Here is a 16,981-nt window from a genome sequence, read left to right as displayed (position 1 = left end):
TCATCATTGATGTTTCTATCCCTCTCTCTGAAATCAATTAAAAAAATATATACCCCCAAAACATAATAGTTTTGAAATTATCATTTATAGATCTAATTCACTCCTAGCCAGTCATTGTTGATGGCATAGTACGAATATTTCACTTTTTTTTCGTTTTCACACACAAACGTTGAGTATTTTTTTTTTTTTTAAATCTTAGGATTTCAGAACTCTGAACAATTTTATACATCCTGCCCCTTGCCCAAGTTTGGTAATTTATTTAGATTATGTACCACAGTTTCTTCTTCTTTTTTTAATCCTTGAGAGAGGAAAAGACAGAGAGAAACATCAATGTGAAAGAAACATCAATTGGTTGCCTCCTGCATGAGTCCTGACCAGGGCTGTGCCTGGGAGGAGCCTGCAACCGAGGTATGTGCCCTTGACCAGAACTGAACCCGGACGCTTTTGGTTCGAAGGTCACCACTCTATCCCCTGGGCCAAACCAGCGAGGGCTATACCCACAGTTTGGATTGCATGATTCATATGGATATTTTGAGGTTTACTGGATAATGTCAAGGTGCTTTCCAAAGCTCCTAGTGATTATTTTTTCAATAATGGTATATGAGTACTATTTTCCTTACTTTCTTACCATCATTTAATATTATCAGACTTAAAATTTCTGCAAAGCAAATGAGTGTAAAGTATTGTTGTAATATACAGATCCCAAATTACCGATGAGGTTTAATTACCTTTTCATAAATTTATTGGCCATTTCATTTCTGTGGTTGCATGCCCATTTCCTTTGCCCAATTATCTATTGTTTTTTTCTTTGATATGTTATTCTAATGTTGTATGTATTAGTATACATTTTTTGTTGTGTGTACATTGAGATTTCTTTTCTCTGTCCTTGTCTTTTAACCTCATTATATAGCTTAGTGTTCAGAATCATAGGCCTTGAGGCAGAGGTGGAGGAGATAAAGATCTTTGACATAGATGTGTGATTAGAAGGAATAGTTCTGCATCGCCTTTATAATCTGTTGAACTGAAGAATGTGCGAATGACTCAGGTGGGACAGCAGTATCACTTAGAGGCTGAGTGGTGTGGATTCCACACTCCAGACTGGGGGTGGGGATGATGACATCACACACACACTGGGGCTACGCCTCTGCTGTAAAATGAGGGTGATTTTGTCTTCTTTGTTGAAGGATTAAAGGAGAGTTTTGCATGGATCTGATACATAAGTGCTCCAAAAATATTAGCTGCTCTACCGTCGATAGAGCTTTTAGTCTGGAAATAAGCTTTATGCAATCACAGTGTAGATTGCTTTGTGCTTTTACCTGATTTCGCTTGCACCAGCAACAAAAACTAGCCCTGCCAAGCTGTTCAGCCATTTTGTTAAGTTTAGGGAAAAAAAACACACACCCTCCCTGCGCCGAAATGGCAGCTCTTGGGTGGGGAACCCGCAGGCCTTCTCCGCAAGTGCAGTGTTGCCGTGCTGCCCTCTGGTGGCCATTTGGGAAGTGGCGATGAAAAAGTAAACGGAACAATAGCTATTCATGAATGCTGGTCGCATTCAAAGTCTGTTTGTAAGAAATACTTAATCACTCCATTTGCCAGCTTCAAAAAGGACTTCGAAATGATACCAACTTGTCTTTATTCACAAATGAACACAGTGCTAAAGTTTTTCCATAAGCATTCATTTTTCTGTCGGAATCTAAAATGCCGGTTTTGACTTGAATCCCTTTCATTTGTTTTTGCGTTATATTTCCCTTGTATTGATTGTTCAATAAAAAATTATGAAACTTGTTTCCAACTTAGATTTTAAGTAATTCTCAGATACTTATTTTCCTTTTTAAAAATTTTTTACTTTTCAATTACAGTTTACATTCAGTATTATTTTAAGTTTCGGGTTCAGGCACTTATTTTTCATGAGGATTCTGTGTGTATGGTGGATAATTCCTGACAATTCCATTTAAAAAAATATATTTTATTGACTTTTTACAGAGAGGAAGGGAGAGGGAGAGAGTGTTAGAAACATCAATGAGGGAGAAACATCAATCAGCTGCCTCCTGCACACCCCCCACTGGGGATGTGCCCGCAACCAAGGTACATGCCCTTGACTGGAATCGAACCTGGGACCCTTGAGTCCGCAGACCGACGCTCTATCCACTGAGCCAAACCGGTTAGGGCGACAATTCCATTTTTTAAGTTGCCTTATAACTATTCATGCCACCAACGGGCACTAGCTGGGAAGAACTTGTTATGAGGAGGGGAATCCGAGCCGGGATGTGAAATTCTAAACGTTCTGATGTGTGGGCAGTGAGGCTTCGGTGTTTACGGAGTGCTGCTTTCATAGCTGTCATGGGATGCTCATGACCTACAGATAGAGTTCGGCACAGGTTACAAGATAGCACAGGCCTGAGATGGGCCAGGCTGAGACCCAAGCCCTGGATGCCAGCCAGCCTTCCTCTTTCCTGGTGCCCACCTTCTCTTTGGTCACAGGTGCCTTTACTGTGTAGAGGACCAAGGACTCAGTAGGTATAAGGAGGCCTTGGCAATACTGAGTCGCTGTTACGGAGAAGCCTGACGGGGCATAACGGATTAGATCTATTGGCCGAGGCTCTAAGGTTTTGCGGGCCCTGGTTGTAAAATAGAATATGCTCTTTAGAGCCAGACGGGGTGGAATCCCTGCCTCCTGGGGAATAACCAAAATCATATCTATAAAGCACTTAGAGAAATGCCTGGTTCCTATTAGTGATCATGCCGTTAATAAGTGGCTTTTCACTTCTCCCCTTTGCAAAATAGAGACCTCCCCCTTTATTTTTTAAAAATATTTTTTAATTGATTTTTTACAGAGAGGAAGGGAGAGGGAGAGAGAGTTAGAAACATCGATGAGAGGGAAACATCAATCAGCTGCCTCCTGCACACCCCCTACTGGGGATGTGCCCACAACCAAGGTACATGCCCTTGACCAGAATCGAACCTGGGACCCTTGAGTCCGCTGGCTGACGCTCTATCCACTGAGCCAGACCAGTCAGGGCCCCCTCCCTCTTTATTGTCATTACTTCCTCATCTTAGAATGGCCCCTGTACTGTGTGCTGCTTACTATGGCTCCCATGGGATTTTTGCGGTCAATCCTACTTAGCCTCCCGTCTTGACTTTTTGGGGTTTCACGCTATCTGTCTTTTATCTCCTGCCTGCTAGACGCAGGGAGCTGTCTGTTAACATTTTTGTAGGTTCTGCCTCCCTTTCCCTGCTCCTCCTCTCCTGAATGAAAAGATCGTTTTTAAGCAGTGGAGTTGGGTGACCTGTCCACCCCCATTTCTTTCTCTGCCAAGTCTCTCCCCTTTACTTCCCTTTAAAGTGTCTTCGCTCCTCCCCGCAGGTTCCTGAATTGCCTTCTCAAGCTTTCTCACGGTGGGAATTGCCTTCCAGGCCCCAAGGTTGATCATCTTCCCACAGCCTTCCCTTCCGATTTTGTGGCTTGTGCTGTTCCCTGTCTTAGGTTGCCTCCTTAAGCAGTGTTTATTTTCTTGTTGTTTAATCCTCACCCAAGGATATTTTTCAACTGATTTTTAGGGAGAGTGGAAGAGAGAGAGAAAGACAGAGAAACATCAACCTGAGAGAAACACATTGGTTGGTTGCCTCCTGCACTTCCCCCAGTCAGGGTGTGGCCAGGGAGGAGCCTGCAACCAAGGTACTCGTCCTTGACCGGAATCAAACCCGGGACCCTTTGGTCCGCAGGCTAACGTTCTAGCCTCTGAGCCAAACTGGGTAGGGCCCTGAGGAATGTTTAGAATGAGGAAGGGCAGGGATGTGTGGTGGCCAATAGCAGTCTGCATTGCCTTAGGCTTTCCCCATAGCATCTGTATGTTCTTTGTGTTTATTTTCTTCTGTGAGGCCTCCCAGGTCTGGGACTCCCTGTGGGAGGTCCCCGGGCAGGACCTCTGGTGTGGGGTTAATGTGTATGTTTTTAGGGCGCGGCCATGCAGTCTGATGAGCACCTGTTGTTGAGGACATTGATTGGAAAGTCACACCAACACTGCAGACCTACTTCTTGGGTAACCCTGCCTGGGTTTGTTTTTTTCTGTGTTGCATTTTGCTCTGTTTTGTCTTGAAGAGGGAGGGATGATACTAAATAAATAAAACTTAGTGGATTCAGATAGATCGACCTGTTTCACCTGGGAGAATTACTTAAGTACTTCTGAGCTTCAGATTTTTTTTTTCATCTGAATGAAGGAGAAAATAATATTCTCCTTCTGAGTTTTTGTCAGAGAAACTAATCTATATAAAACTAGAGGCTCAGTGCATGAAATTCATGCATGGGTAGGGTCCCTAGGCCTGACCGGTGATCAGGGCTGATCTGTGGGGCGATCATGGGGTCCCCGCTGACACCTTCCTTGGCTGGCCTGGGGCCTGTGGGCTGGGGGCAGCTCCTGCATTGAGGGTCTGCCCCCTGGTGGTCAGTGTGCGTCATAGTGACCAGTCATTCTGCCATTCGGTCGATTTGCATATTAGGCTTTTATTATATAGAACTAGTGGCCCGGTGCGCAATATCGAGCTCAGTAGGCCGCCCGCCGCTCCTTCCACGGGAGCTGGCAGGAGGGAGCCGTCTGCTCCTGTAGGAGCCAGGAGGGAGCCATGAGGTTGGGGAGGTGGGAGGGAACCGCCACCGCCGCCCGAGGGGGGTAGTGGGGGGCGGGGGGATCTAGAAGTGCTCCATGCGCGAGCAGCCTCAGTCGTTACTGGGACACCGTAATGGACAGTTGGCATATTACCTCTTTACATATATAGATAGCTGGAATATACAAGCACTCAGGAGATGGTAGCCAATAAGGATGTTGAGAATGATACTAAAGATGTTACTTGCAATATAAGAATACAGAAGGAAATTTGGAAATTTGGATTTTGTATCAATTAACTAGCCACTATCCAGTTATTTTCCTGCTAGGGTTTTTAAAAACAGATTTATGTGGCAGTTCTTAAATCTTTTTAAATCTACGTGTATTTTTTCCTTATTAAGTAATTCGGCATCTGAAGAAGCCTCGGGTTCCGACTCAGGCAGCCAGTCGGAGAGCGAGCAGGGCAGCGACCCAGGAAGTGGGCATGGCAGCGAGTCGAACAGCAGCTCCGAGTCTTCGGAGAGTCCGTCGGAATCCGAGAGTGAATCGGCAGGCTCCAAGTCCCAGCCGGTCCTTCCCGAAGCCAAAGAGAAGCCAGCCTCCAAGAAGGAGCGGATAGCCGACGTGAAGAAGGTATCTCCTTTGCTGTACTGTCCCAATCGCCTGCAGCTGGGGCCAGCCAGCAGCCTTCTTTTCCCAAGGGAACTCCTTAGGTATCTTGATAAGGAAACCACAGCCCCCTTTTCTAATAACATGCTGCCCCTCGATATAAATGGGGACTGCTTTTTGCTCTACTTGTTGATCATAGGCTATCCTATATAATAAAAGCCCAGCTACCATAACGGCGGTACAACCAGAACGACTGCTCGACCACTCCCTATGAGATGCGTTGACCACCTCTCGGTCCCTTCCCCTGGTCCGCAGGCTCCAATTGCAGCATGGCGAATGGGGAGCCACGGGGAACTGGGTGGGTGGTGGCGGGACTGGGGACTGGTGAGCAGGTGGAAGAGGGCCATGATCGCAGGCTAGGCCTAGGGACCCTACCCGTGCACGATTTCCTGCGCTGGGCCCCTAGTTAAAGGAAATAATTACATAAGCCGTGAAATTATAGGGCAAAAGCACAAATTTCTATAATTTTGGTTTTTAACATTTTAAAAATGTGGTTAAGCCCCACTGGTATAGCTTAACCTGTGAACCAGAAGGTCACGGTTCAATTCCCAGTGAGGGCACATGCCTGGGTTTCAGGCTCGATCCCCAATGAGGTGTGTTTAGGAGGCAGCCCATCAATGATTCTCTTTCGTCATTGATGTTTCTCTCTCATCATTAATGTTTCTCTCACTCCCCCTCTCCCTTCCTCTGTGAAATCAATAAAAAAATTAAAATGCGGTTAAAATTTTCTTTTTTTATGTCCAGTACTGCACAGTGGAGAGTTCTTTATTTGTGGAGATGAAAGGACACCACAGGAACCATGCATGGCTTGTGTAGTGTGTTTAAAACTTTGCTGAAATAGTGTTACTGTCTAGCATTCACCCCTGTTAGCGTACAAGACTGCATATATTTAAATTATTTTAAAAAGGTGAAGGGGGAACTCAGAAAGAGTCATTACTAAGACTGAATTTCAAGACAGAAATACTTTAGGCAGCAATATTAAAATATACTTTTAAAATTTAGGTCATCAGTTCTAAAACGTGCATAAAGTTAACACGTGGATGAACATCACAGCCAGTTAGATAGATTGCATTGTGCCTGTAATGATTATTACTCTAAAAGGAGAGCTTTTAAAGAAGGTTCTTTGTTTTCTGTATACACATCCCTTTAAATGGTAGCTTTTCATTGATACCATTAGCCCTAAAAGGGACCGAGGTGATTTTAGGATGTATGCATTACAATATACATATTGTAATCAAGTCCCAATAGTTGAACCTAAATGCCTGTCTGATATTTTTAAGTGATAAAACTGATTGGTATAGGGACACAATATAGTTTCGCCTCCATCCCCGTTACTTAAAGCTTCATAAATACCTGTGTTGAAGAATTTCACGGCCCTAGCAGAGGTTCAGAAGTGGGTGGGGGCGGGGTGGGCTGACAGAACGAGAGAAGAGCTCTCCCTCCTTCCTTTCTCGGCCACACTTGCTCAGGGTCCGCCCTCTGCTGCCTCTTTGGCCCAGAGTTCCTGCCACGCGGTTGTCCTAACGCCTTCCGGTTGGACCTTTTGTCTTCTGCCTCTCAGATAATTCCAAGGCCATTATGGACTTTCCACCTTTGTAAGCGGAAGGCACGGGGTCACAGGATTACATCGGAGTCTACTTCTGGAATGCCTGTTTCTGGGCCATCTCCCTTGTTTTCTTGGGAGGCCTTGTTTTCCACAGCTGACTTGACTTTTTTTGTTTGTTTGTTTTTTAAAATATATCTTTATTGATTTCAGAGAGGAAGGGAGAGGGAAAGAGAGATAGAAACATCAATGATGAGAGAGAATCATTGATTGGCTGCCTCCTGCACGTCCCTTAATGGGGATCAAGCCCGCAACCCAGGCATGTGCCCTTGACTGGAATCGAACCTGGGACCCTTCAGTCCGCAGGCTGACGCTCTATCCACTGAGCCAAACCAGCTAGGGCTGACTCGGCGTTTTTTGAAGGCACTGTTGCTAACGCCCTCCCTTGGCTTGGTGACACTTTTTTTTCTGGGTCGTCTTTCATCAAGTTTGTCTCCTTTGAGGTCCACTTTACACATACATCCCGAGTCTCGGGCCCTTGCCTCACTTTCCAAATATTTTCTTGACATTAACTGTCACCCAGGTGTTGATGACAAAGCCCCATTGCTATTCTGGGCTGTCAAGCACCTCTTTTGCGTGTTTATTACATTTTCCCTTCGGCCTTCCACAGTTCGGTCCAATTCATTCCGCCCCCGGGACTGGTTTTACTGAAAGAGCACAGGGTGCTTGGCCAGTGATCTGTTGGATGGAGAGTGAGATGGGGGGCTAGACTCCAATCACTAGAGGCTAGAGGGAGGGGCCTTGTGTATTTTCTCTACATGTTTGCTGGCTTGCGTCTTTGTAGAAGGTGGAGCTAAAATATGCTGTGAAAAAATGTCCTCTTCAACCAGTCCCTCCTTTGAGCTTTAATTTTTCATCACTGGTGAGGATTGTTAGTAAAAATAATTCTAAATAATAGTTAGTAAAAAGAGTTACAAGCTATTAATACTTAATTGTTAGTAAAAATAGTTACTGCTAAGAGTAAAATTAGGTGTGCTAGAGAAAGGATAGCAGTGATTCTCCTTCAGAAAATTTCTAAATATTAGAAATACCTACTTTATATGTATCTGGCATCTTATACATCCTTCGGGATTTAAAGAAATACACAAATGCCCTGATTCTGATTTGATTAGACTTGGTGGGACCCTGCTTGTTTTTTTTGAGTTTCTCATGTGGGTCAATAACCAGTCAAAGCTGAATGGAAAACATAGGGGCTTAAAATTTATCAGTAAATAAATTTGTCCTTAGTGGAAGCAAGTGTTCTCTTGCCATGTTATTCAATTGTAAGTTTATGTTTTAATGATGGGTACGCAGTGTACCATGTGAGTTTAATAGCCATTAGCAGTGAAGAGGCATTGTTACACTTTAATGTGTTCTAGGATGATGCACCTTATTCTTTTTAAAGATGGGAGTTTATTTGTCTCATAAACAAAACTAACCAAAACAACCCTTTTTTTTTTTAACTTTTAAAAATTTTTTATTGATTTTTTTTTTTACAGAGTGGAAGGGAGAGGGATAGAGAGTTAGAAACTTCAATGAGAGAGAAACACCGATCAGCTGCCTCCTGCACACCCCCTACTGGGGATGTGCCCGCAACCAGGGTACATGCCCTTGACCGGAATCGAACCTGGGATCCTTCAGTCCGCAGGCCGACGCTCTATCCACTGAGCCAAACCGGTTAGGGCCAAACAACCCTTTTGATATTTAGTTACTTGAATGCTCTTCAATTAAAATACATGTTGCAGTAATGAAAATAGTAAATGGGGGATGGGGGGTGTCAAGAAAAACGATTCATGCATGGTCTGTTAATTTTACAGATGTGGGAAGAATATCCTGATGTTTATGGGGTTAGGCGGTCAAACCGAAGCAGACAAGAACCATCACGATTTAATATTAAGGAGGAGGTAAGAAAAAGAAATGTTTTAAGGGGATGTATTGAAGCTCCTTATCTGATCTCATCCTTTCTGACTCTGGTATGTATTGCCCTGAACAAAGACTCAGCGTCAGGGTGGGAGTTAAGTGACTGATGTGAGCTTTCTAGAACCTAGTACAGCAAGGAAAGCCACGTGGGGCTTTAAAAAAAAGAAACTTACCAGAAAGAACATGTAATAGTGAATGTTTCAGTAGAGGGTTAAGATTATTATACAGAACTGGCCTTAAATTAAAAAAAAATATTTTTTGACATTTCTCATAGTGAAATTGATTGTAGTAAGATACTTACTTTTTAAAAATATCTAGGTCGTAAATCTCCTATATTTTTCGTTCACTGAGTAACTTGCCTGGTAAACAAATACAAAACAATGGAACGAGTTTCAGGGTTATTTCTGAGAAAAGCGTTTACTTGACATAAGTAATGTATTTTATCTAATTTCTTTACATTTGGTTTCCTAGCTCACGTTTAGTGTGCTGTATAAAATGTTTCGCACGGATTTACTCTGTGGTCTAATTGTGAGAGATTAGTGGTTTTCAAAATTAGTACTATTTACTGGGTTCCGTGGTTCCTTATAGAATCAGACTTTTCTCCGTTCCTGTGATATTTTTGTGGATTCTTACCTCCGTGTTAGGTTTATAGATTACATTCTAAGAGATGCTTTTTTTGTCTCAATGAGGTGACCCCTGTCTCTGCTATTCTTAAGTATATATCATCCTTCGGCTAAAAGTTAAATATTGATAGCCAAAGGTTAGTGAGTTGGGGTGGATTTTAGTAAATGTGTTTTAAAAAGCTAATTGTCCGTAACATTTGCATTGCCTTTACGGTGTTCTATTTTGACCTCTGAGCTTTAGCCTTAGCTTTCTTCCCCACAGCGTGTAGGACTGGGTTGCTCAACTATCTTGGCCACAACCAATCACATAGTTGTCTGAGCCTTTTGAACATAAGTTAACACGTTCTCTGTATGGCGCTAGAATAAGAGCAGTAGGGGTGGTTTGCCGTTTTGCTTAACTTTGGCGGAAAAGAGCTGTTCAAAGACGTCCTTGACTGTGAACTTCCCTCGGCCACGTGCTGTTAGCTGAGCACTGTTGCTGAGCATGCTCTCGGATGAGTCTAAAATGAAACCCATCAGCAGCCACTGCCTCTAATGACACATTCAGTGTTGTGGCGTTTTCATGTGACATTCTAGATCTGCACGGTCGCCACTAGATGTGACGTTTAAAATTTATATTCATTGAAATTGAGTAAAATGGAAAACTCCATCCCTGAGTCCCACTAGCCCCCACTTCAGGGTCCCGGTGGTCACACGTGGCTGCTGGCCGTCATATCTGACAGGGACTGTGCAGGTGCAGAGCAATGCCATCATTCCAGAAACTCCTACCGTCCTGCACGCTTGGAGGAGTCAAGCTGAGAAAAGACACACAAGTTAATCCTCAAAGCAAATACTGAGGTTTCTTTCCGCCTGGAAGCTCACGTCGAATGATGTTATACTGAGTAGACTTGTTAACCAGGGGCCAGTGCGGACCCTGAGAACTGTGAATTAAAGTCTGTGCTCCTCTCTCCCCCTCCCACACGGAAGGCCAGTAGCGGGTCTGAGAGTGGGAGCCCAAAACGAAGAGGCCAGAGGCAGCTGAAAAAACAGTAAGTCTCTCCCGGGGGCGATGCCTTCACGTGGTAGATGGGATCGTGTCAGCGTGTCTGGGACTGCCTTCGTTGTGTCTCCAGCCTGCCCCAGGTCCCAGAGCCCGCTTCTCTATCTGACTATCTTGGCTCACTGTCCAGCTTGACCTGCTGCAGCAGCAGCAGCATTCAGAGCCCAAGATTCTCAGTGCTCGACTCGTAAGTAAGTATTTCCCACCAGGCTGCGCTCCTTGGGGGCAGACCCCACCTAATTCCACCTGTGTAGCCCAATTAGTTCAATTATTATTATTTTTTAAAAAATGTGTACAAATACCAAATATGTAGGCATTTGGTATTCTATTCTAGTCAAGCAAAGGGCAGGTTTAGATTTGCCTTCATTTCCATTTGTTGTTTGTGTTGGCATGGCAATATTACATTGTTTGGACACCCATTTTGATAGGAAATTTCATTGTCATTTCCATATAATTTTAACATTATAGTTTATAAGCCAGAACACTTTAAATCTTGGCCTTAATGTGAAATTTCTTTATAACATGGATTGTATGCTCATTCTTTTAACATTTAATAATTCTACTTAAGATGCAACTATATTTGCTTTTTTTTCTTTCTTTTTGAGAAATAATTTTTAAAAAATCTTTTTTTGGGGGGCGGGATTCTATAGCCCATCTTCTTAGGAAAATGTATAGCAGCATTTTTTAAAAAAGGAAAAATGTAGATAGTCAAAACTTTGCACACAGATTTAGGGGTTTCTCATGGTACACAGTTGTCCAGGGCCCTTATTAAGAGCCCCAGTTATGTATTCTCTGTTCTAAAACATTAGTAGTCCTAAGTATTTGGCCTAAGGCACAGTGATTTGAGTTTTTAAAATCCATTTCCTCATTTCCAAAATAGAGTATTGGTTATTCTGCCGACCTAACAGAAGTTACTAGAAAGTTTGCTAAGTCAGGTGTTCCCTATAGGCCTTATCAGAGCACCTGCAGTTTTCATCTGTGTTCTAGATAGCGAGTTCGAGTTGGAGAAGTGATAACTGTAGGCAAGCCTGCACGTGGTGTCTTAGAAGGCTTTGGTCCTACCTCAGTCCCATGGCCTGCTGGGGAGATTCTTCTCAGCCTCCCGGTCTCAGGGGCCTTTTGGGGGCCTTGGCGAAGCCCCTGATTGTTCTTGTCCCTCCACCACCCGATACTCTACTGGTCTCTTGACTGGGATCCAGGTACTGCTGCTGGGCTTGAAGACCCCGACTGCCTATTTTATTTATTTATTTTTTCATATATCTTTATTGATTTCAGAGAGAGGAAGGGAGAGGGAGAGAGAGATAGAAACATCAATAATGAGACTCATTGATTGGCTCCCTCCTGCACGCCCCCTACTGGGGATCAAGCCTGCAACCTGGGCATGTGCCCTTGACTGGAATCAAACCTGGGACCCTTCAGTCCGCAGGCCGGCCGACGCTCTCTCCACTGAGCCAGACCAGCTTGGGCCTGACTGCCTGTCGTAATGGCCTTATCCCGGTGTGCAGAAGTCCGCATTTTCAGCCATCGTACCACTCATCGGTCTTCCCCTATACTTACTCTCCCTCTCCTGCCCTAAGAGCACTCCAAGTCGGCAATTTTCAGAGGCCTTCAAGGACCCTTCCTTCCCCAGAGTAGAGCCGCTCAGTTCTGCACAGGGGGTGTCTCTGTAATGCCGTCCCCCTGCCGAGGCTCTTCCCAGGAACTTGTGTGGCCTCACTTCCTGTCGGGCCTGGGGAGCCGGCGTGGGGAGCCCTTCTCCTGAGTGCGGGTCATTAGAAAGGCACAGTGCTGGAGGCGCCCTCCGGGGTCCGAGCTAGTGGGCAAGCCCAGCTTGTGGGGGGCGAGCTTCAGACTTGAGCGAGACTCACAGGGAGGGGGACTTTGGAAATATCAGCACAGGGAAATGCTATTCTGAAACCCTCAGATTTTGAGACTTTTAAAAAGGAGCTATTTAGCCCCAGCCGGTTTGGCTCAGTGGATAGGAGTGTCGGCCCGTGGACTAAAGGGTCACGGTTCGATTCCAATCAAGGGCATGAACCTCGGTTGTGGGCTGCATCCCTGGCCTAGTTTGTCTCCTCCTCCCTTCCACTCACTCAAAGAATCGGGAAAAAATATCCTCGGATGAGCATTAACAAACAAAACAAAACAAAAAAAAGGAACTATTTTAAAAAACTTTTTTAAGGAATTAATTTCAGACTTTGTGACAGTAAAACCAAAAAGACTAGACTGCCTGTGTACTTTACCATTGGTTACCATTCTCGCCCATTTCCTTTATTGTCGTGTTCTTTTTATATATACTAGTACACACGTGCAGTATATTTCTGAATCATTTAAGACGTACATGTGGCCTTTTACTCTTAAAATACATAAGAGTCCTAAGAATTAAGGATATTCTCTTTCATAAGCACAGTACAGTTTTAACATAAATAGATTTAGCATTGCTGAAATATTTTGGTCCAATTCATATTCCTGTTTTTGTCAATTGACCAAAAATGTCTTTTCTAGGAGATCCAGTCAGTGGTTAGATGTTGTATTACTTGTCAGGCTCCTTTTATCTAGAGTGTTTCACAGGCTTTTATGACACTGACATCTTTGAAGAATAAGGCCTTACAAGGGACTGACTCCCCAGAGTCACGGTGGGAATTAGCATTTTGAAAGCTTAGAAGCTCCAGAGTCACAGCGCATCTACAGGGTTGGGAAGTCATCCTCTTGTAACTAACCGACCACTCTTCACCGCACATCCCAATTGACTCATTATTGCTGATCCTAACTTCACTTTTTTCCTCCCTGTTCTTGAAAATTTAAACTCATCCACTATTCAGTGTCAGGTACACTTCCACACAAAATCCGTGAGGCCTCCGATTATTCAGATCTTCCCAGTTAGGCCTCCGATTATTCAGATCTTCCCAGAATGTGTAAGCCTGGTTGGACTTTTCCCTGATTTTTTTGGTTTTCAGGCTTGTGGTTGAGAGTTGGAGGGCTGGGGCTGTGCTGTTAGCCAAACCACTTGTTTTCACGGGCTTCACTTTCCTTCTCCAGGAGGAGGCCTGGAGAAGGCTTGCAACCTGGGTATGTGCCCTTGACTGTAATCAAACCTGGGACCCAGTTGACTTGCTAAGTTTTTATACGTTCTTGTCTTGGCAGAGTCTAAATCCTCCTGGTTGTCCACACCTATAGATCTCCCCTTTCACTAGAAAACTTGCCTCCAGCACCCACTGCCAGTTTAGTCTCCTGAAGTGTCTAGGTAGACCCTCATTTGGCCTCTCGGTACCTGGTGGGGCGTGTAAATGACAACGCACACGTGACTGAGCATTTTTCTCACCTGATCTGCTGTCCCTTAGGCCTTCATTGTTCATGTTCTTTCACGTGTGTTTCCTGCCAGGCCACTTCTCTGCCGTTTGACTGTGAGCCCCCTGGGAAGCGCCATCAGTTCTGGACTTGGCCCTGGGGGGACTGCAGCCTCAAGTGCCAGTCTCCCCGTCGCTGGAGACATCTTCCTGTCTTCCTTGCTGCCTTCACTGCTAATCCTTGGATGCTTTAGCACACATATATTTTCTAGTCTCTGGGGGAAGAGAATAGATAGGTGCCCAGAATATAGGCATAAGGAGGTCTCGGTTTTAAAGAGAGACTGAAGGGTTCGGCCAGTGATCAGCAAACTCATTAGCCAACAGAGCCAAATATCAGCAGTACAACGATTGAAATTTCTTTTGAGAGCCAAATTTTTTAAACTTCTTCTAACGCCACTTCTTCAAAATAGATGCGCCCAGGCCGTGGTATTTTTGTGGAAGAGCCACACTCAAGGGGCCAAAGAGCCGCATGTGGCTCGCGAGCTGTGGTTTGCCGACCACTGGGTTAGGCAGCGCTAAGAGGCCTTGGTGTCTTAACTCGCGTGCTTCCAGAAGCCCCCTACCTGCCTGACCCATACTCTGGTGTGGCTCATTCTTTCTTTAATTTTCCCTTTACTTAACTAAGGCGTGCGTGTTGCTGCCTGCCTTTGAGCTGAGCTCCGATACAAAGATGAGCATAAATGGCCCTGCCCACAGGGACTCAGCTATTAGGGAAAGAGATGCGAAACGAACAGTGTCACTAGAACCTGAGTAATGGACATAAAAGGCTCCACTGCCTTTTCATGAAGGCTTGGAAAAAAAATATTTTCCCCTAAAGTTTACACACATTCAGGTATAGGGTGGCTCTGGCACCTTTTTTTTAAAAAAGAAAAAGATATTTTTATTGATTTCAGAGAAGAGAGGAGGAGAGAGAGATAGAAACATCAATGGCTGAGAGAGAGGGAATCATTGATTAGCTGCCTCCTGCACACACGGGATCGAGCCCACAACCCAGGCATGTGCCCTTGACCAGAATCGAACCCGGGACCCTTCAGTGCGCAGGCCGACGCTCTATCCACTGAGCCAAACTGGCTAGGGCGCTCTGGCACCTTTTAGGAAGGTTCTCAGGAATCCGCAGATCAGCCACCTTCGTACAGCAAGCTTCTCTTTGGCTTTGACCTGTTCTCCCATGAGACCATCGATTTGACTTCGCAATTCTGCCACACTGGTCCTCAGCAGAACCTCATTTCCTATACAAAGACCAAGGGGCACAGTGGTAATTGTTTTATTTGCAGAGCAAGTACTTGTACTTGCTTGTAAGTTTTCTTCCTCCCTCTTTCCCCCCCCCCCCCCCCCCCAGACATTTCATGCCCAGGGTATTCCTTCTTCCCTGCAGGTGAGAAATGAGCTAAGTCCCTGTGGTATCTTGTTCGGTTTCCAAGTGAACTTCAAAACTGGGGGAGTAGGATACGTATTGGGTATGGCTCTTTCAGGACTTCTCAAGTCTCAAGGAGCCAAGGGATGCCTTCCATGTCTAATAATTACGTCTTTGGCCGGACAGACAATTTAGTAGGTGGTAGGTTTATCACTGAAAAATAATTGTAGGGACTGTTTCCTCGAATGTATTCTGACGATGTTACAATATCCAGTATGAGTTCTCAGAGAGAAGTCTCTTTAACTGTAGCAGCAGCATCCGCACGAATTTGTTAAAACTAAAAACTTAGGCCTCGCATTAGACCTCCTGAATCAGAAACCCAACTGGGGCCCAGAAATCTGAAATAACAAAGCCCTTTTAGTGACGCTGGTCAGTGCTGAAATTTGAGAAATACCGATGGAGTATATATTATGGCTTCACTCTGGCTAGTGATAATAGTCGAATCAAAATGGAATATGAGAGATGTAATAGCATTGTTTCCCCAGAACAAATAGTTTTAAAAATACAGCCTTAATTTAGTTTCCATTTTCATTTATTTTGTTACGAGACATAAAACCAGGAGTAGATATTGCACAGCCAACATTTAAATGGAGCTAGAAGAAATCTCTTTAGCGTCATAGCTAACATACACATGGTCTGCCTTTTGGATAGTTAGATCAGAATTGGTGTTGTCCGAATCTTCAAGCTAAACAATCCGGAAGCTTCTTGGAGAGAAAAATGATTCTGCTTTGCTTTTGATCACAGAGAAAAGTGGAAGCGCGAGCCCTCAGAAGATGAACAGGAGCCAGGCAGCGGTGCAGAGAGTGAGCCAGAGCAGAACACAGGGAGAGCCCGGAGGCCTGTCCCCAGAAGGTGCAGTGTTTGCTCGGACATCTCCGCCCCTGGTGGAGCGCCATCTGTGTTAGATTGAGAGGGCGCCGTGCTAGAAAGAGCCTTCAACGAGGGACACTGTGCGGTGCCTCTAAGTTTCCAGTGTCTGCGGTTCATTTCTTGCCAGCCCACATCGTTGGCCAGTGATTGCATGGCGGGGCGTTTACATGATATGTAGCTCAGAGTGACTCTTACTGTTTCTTACTCCATGGTGGATGAGTTATGTGGGAAGAGTGTGTCTTCTCTTTAAAAAAAGCTCCTTATGGCCCAGACGGACTGGCTCATTGGTTGAGTGTTGACCACGAGGTCACGGTTCCATTCCGTCAAGGCACGTGCCTGGGTTTTGTGCTCGATCCCCAGTAGGGGGCATGCAGGAGGCAGCCCATCAATGATCCTTTCTTACCATTGATTTTTTTTTTTTTATTGCTCTCTTCTCCCTCCCTTTCTCTCTAAAATCAATAAAAACATTTTATAATAATGTACCACTTAGTATTTTTTTAAAATGGTACAGCCACTTTATTTTTATGTACTTATTTATTTTAAATCCCCACCTGAGGATATTTTTCCATTGATTTTAGAGAGAGTGGGAGAGAGAGGGAAAGACAGAGAGAAATATCGACGTGAGAGAAACACATTGATTGGTTGCCTCCTGCACAAGCCCCGGCCAGGGCCCGGGCCGGGGCCAGGGAGGATTGGCTTGCACGTGGTTCTGAGCCCCTGATTATGCATCTGGTGGGCAGAAATAATGACCTGTGTCCCGTGGAAATCTGGAAATCTGGTCTGTGTGGGTGCAAAAGCGCCCCTTTACCGTTTGTGCCCTTGACCGGAATCAAACCTGGGACCCTTTAGTCCGCAGGCCGATGCGTTATCCACTGAGCCAAACTGGCTAGGGCTAAAAACATATTTTTAAAAAGTT

The 16,981-nt window shown here is 44.7% G+C and overlaps 1 protein-coding gene across 5 annotated transcripts in view; it reads left to right on the top strand.

Annotated features, from left to right (window-relative positions):
• CHD2 (chromodomain helicase DNA binding protein 2) overlaps positions 1 to 16,981 on the top strand; it is a 143,566-nt gene that overhangs the window by 12,597 nt on the left and 113,988 nt on the right. For all 5 annotated transcript variants that reach the window (XR_013813131.1, XR_013813132.1, XM_079763894.1 and 2 more), the window contains 4 exons: positions 5,003 to 5,234; positions 8,670 to 8,756; positions 10,362 to 10,423; positions 15,940 to 16,047. Coding sequence is in view for 3 of the 5 variants with exons in the window: in XM_079763894.1 (XP_079620020.1) it covers positions 5,003 to 5,234; positions 8,670 to 8,756; positions 10,362 to 10,423; positions 15,940 to 16,047 (489 nt within the window). In the remaining 2 variants the exon portion in view is untranslated. The remainder of the gene's footprint in view (positions 1 to 5,002; positions 5,235 to 8,669; positions 8,757 to 10,361; positions 10,424 to 15,939; positions 16,048 to 16,981) is intronic.

This window comes from Cnephaeus nilssonii, assembly GCF_951640355.1.
Source record: "Cnephaeus nilssonii genome assembly, chromosome: 24".
Lineage (NCBI taxonomy): Eukaryota > Metazoa > Chordata > Mammalia > Chiroptera > Vespertilionidae > Cnephaeus > Cnephaeus nilssonii.
Note: the sequence above shows the minus strand (reverse complement) of the source record. Positions and strands in the feature narration are given on the sequence as shown.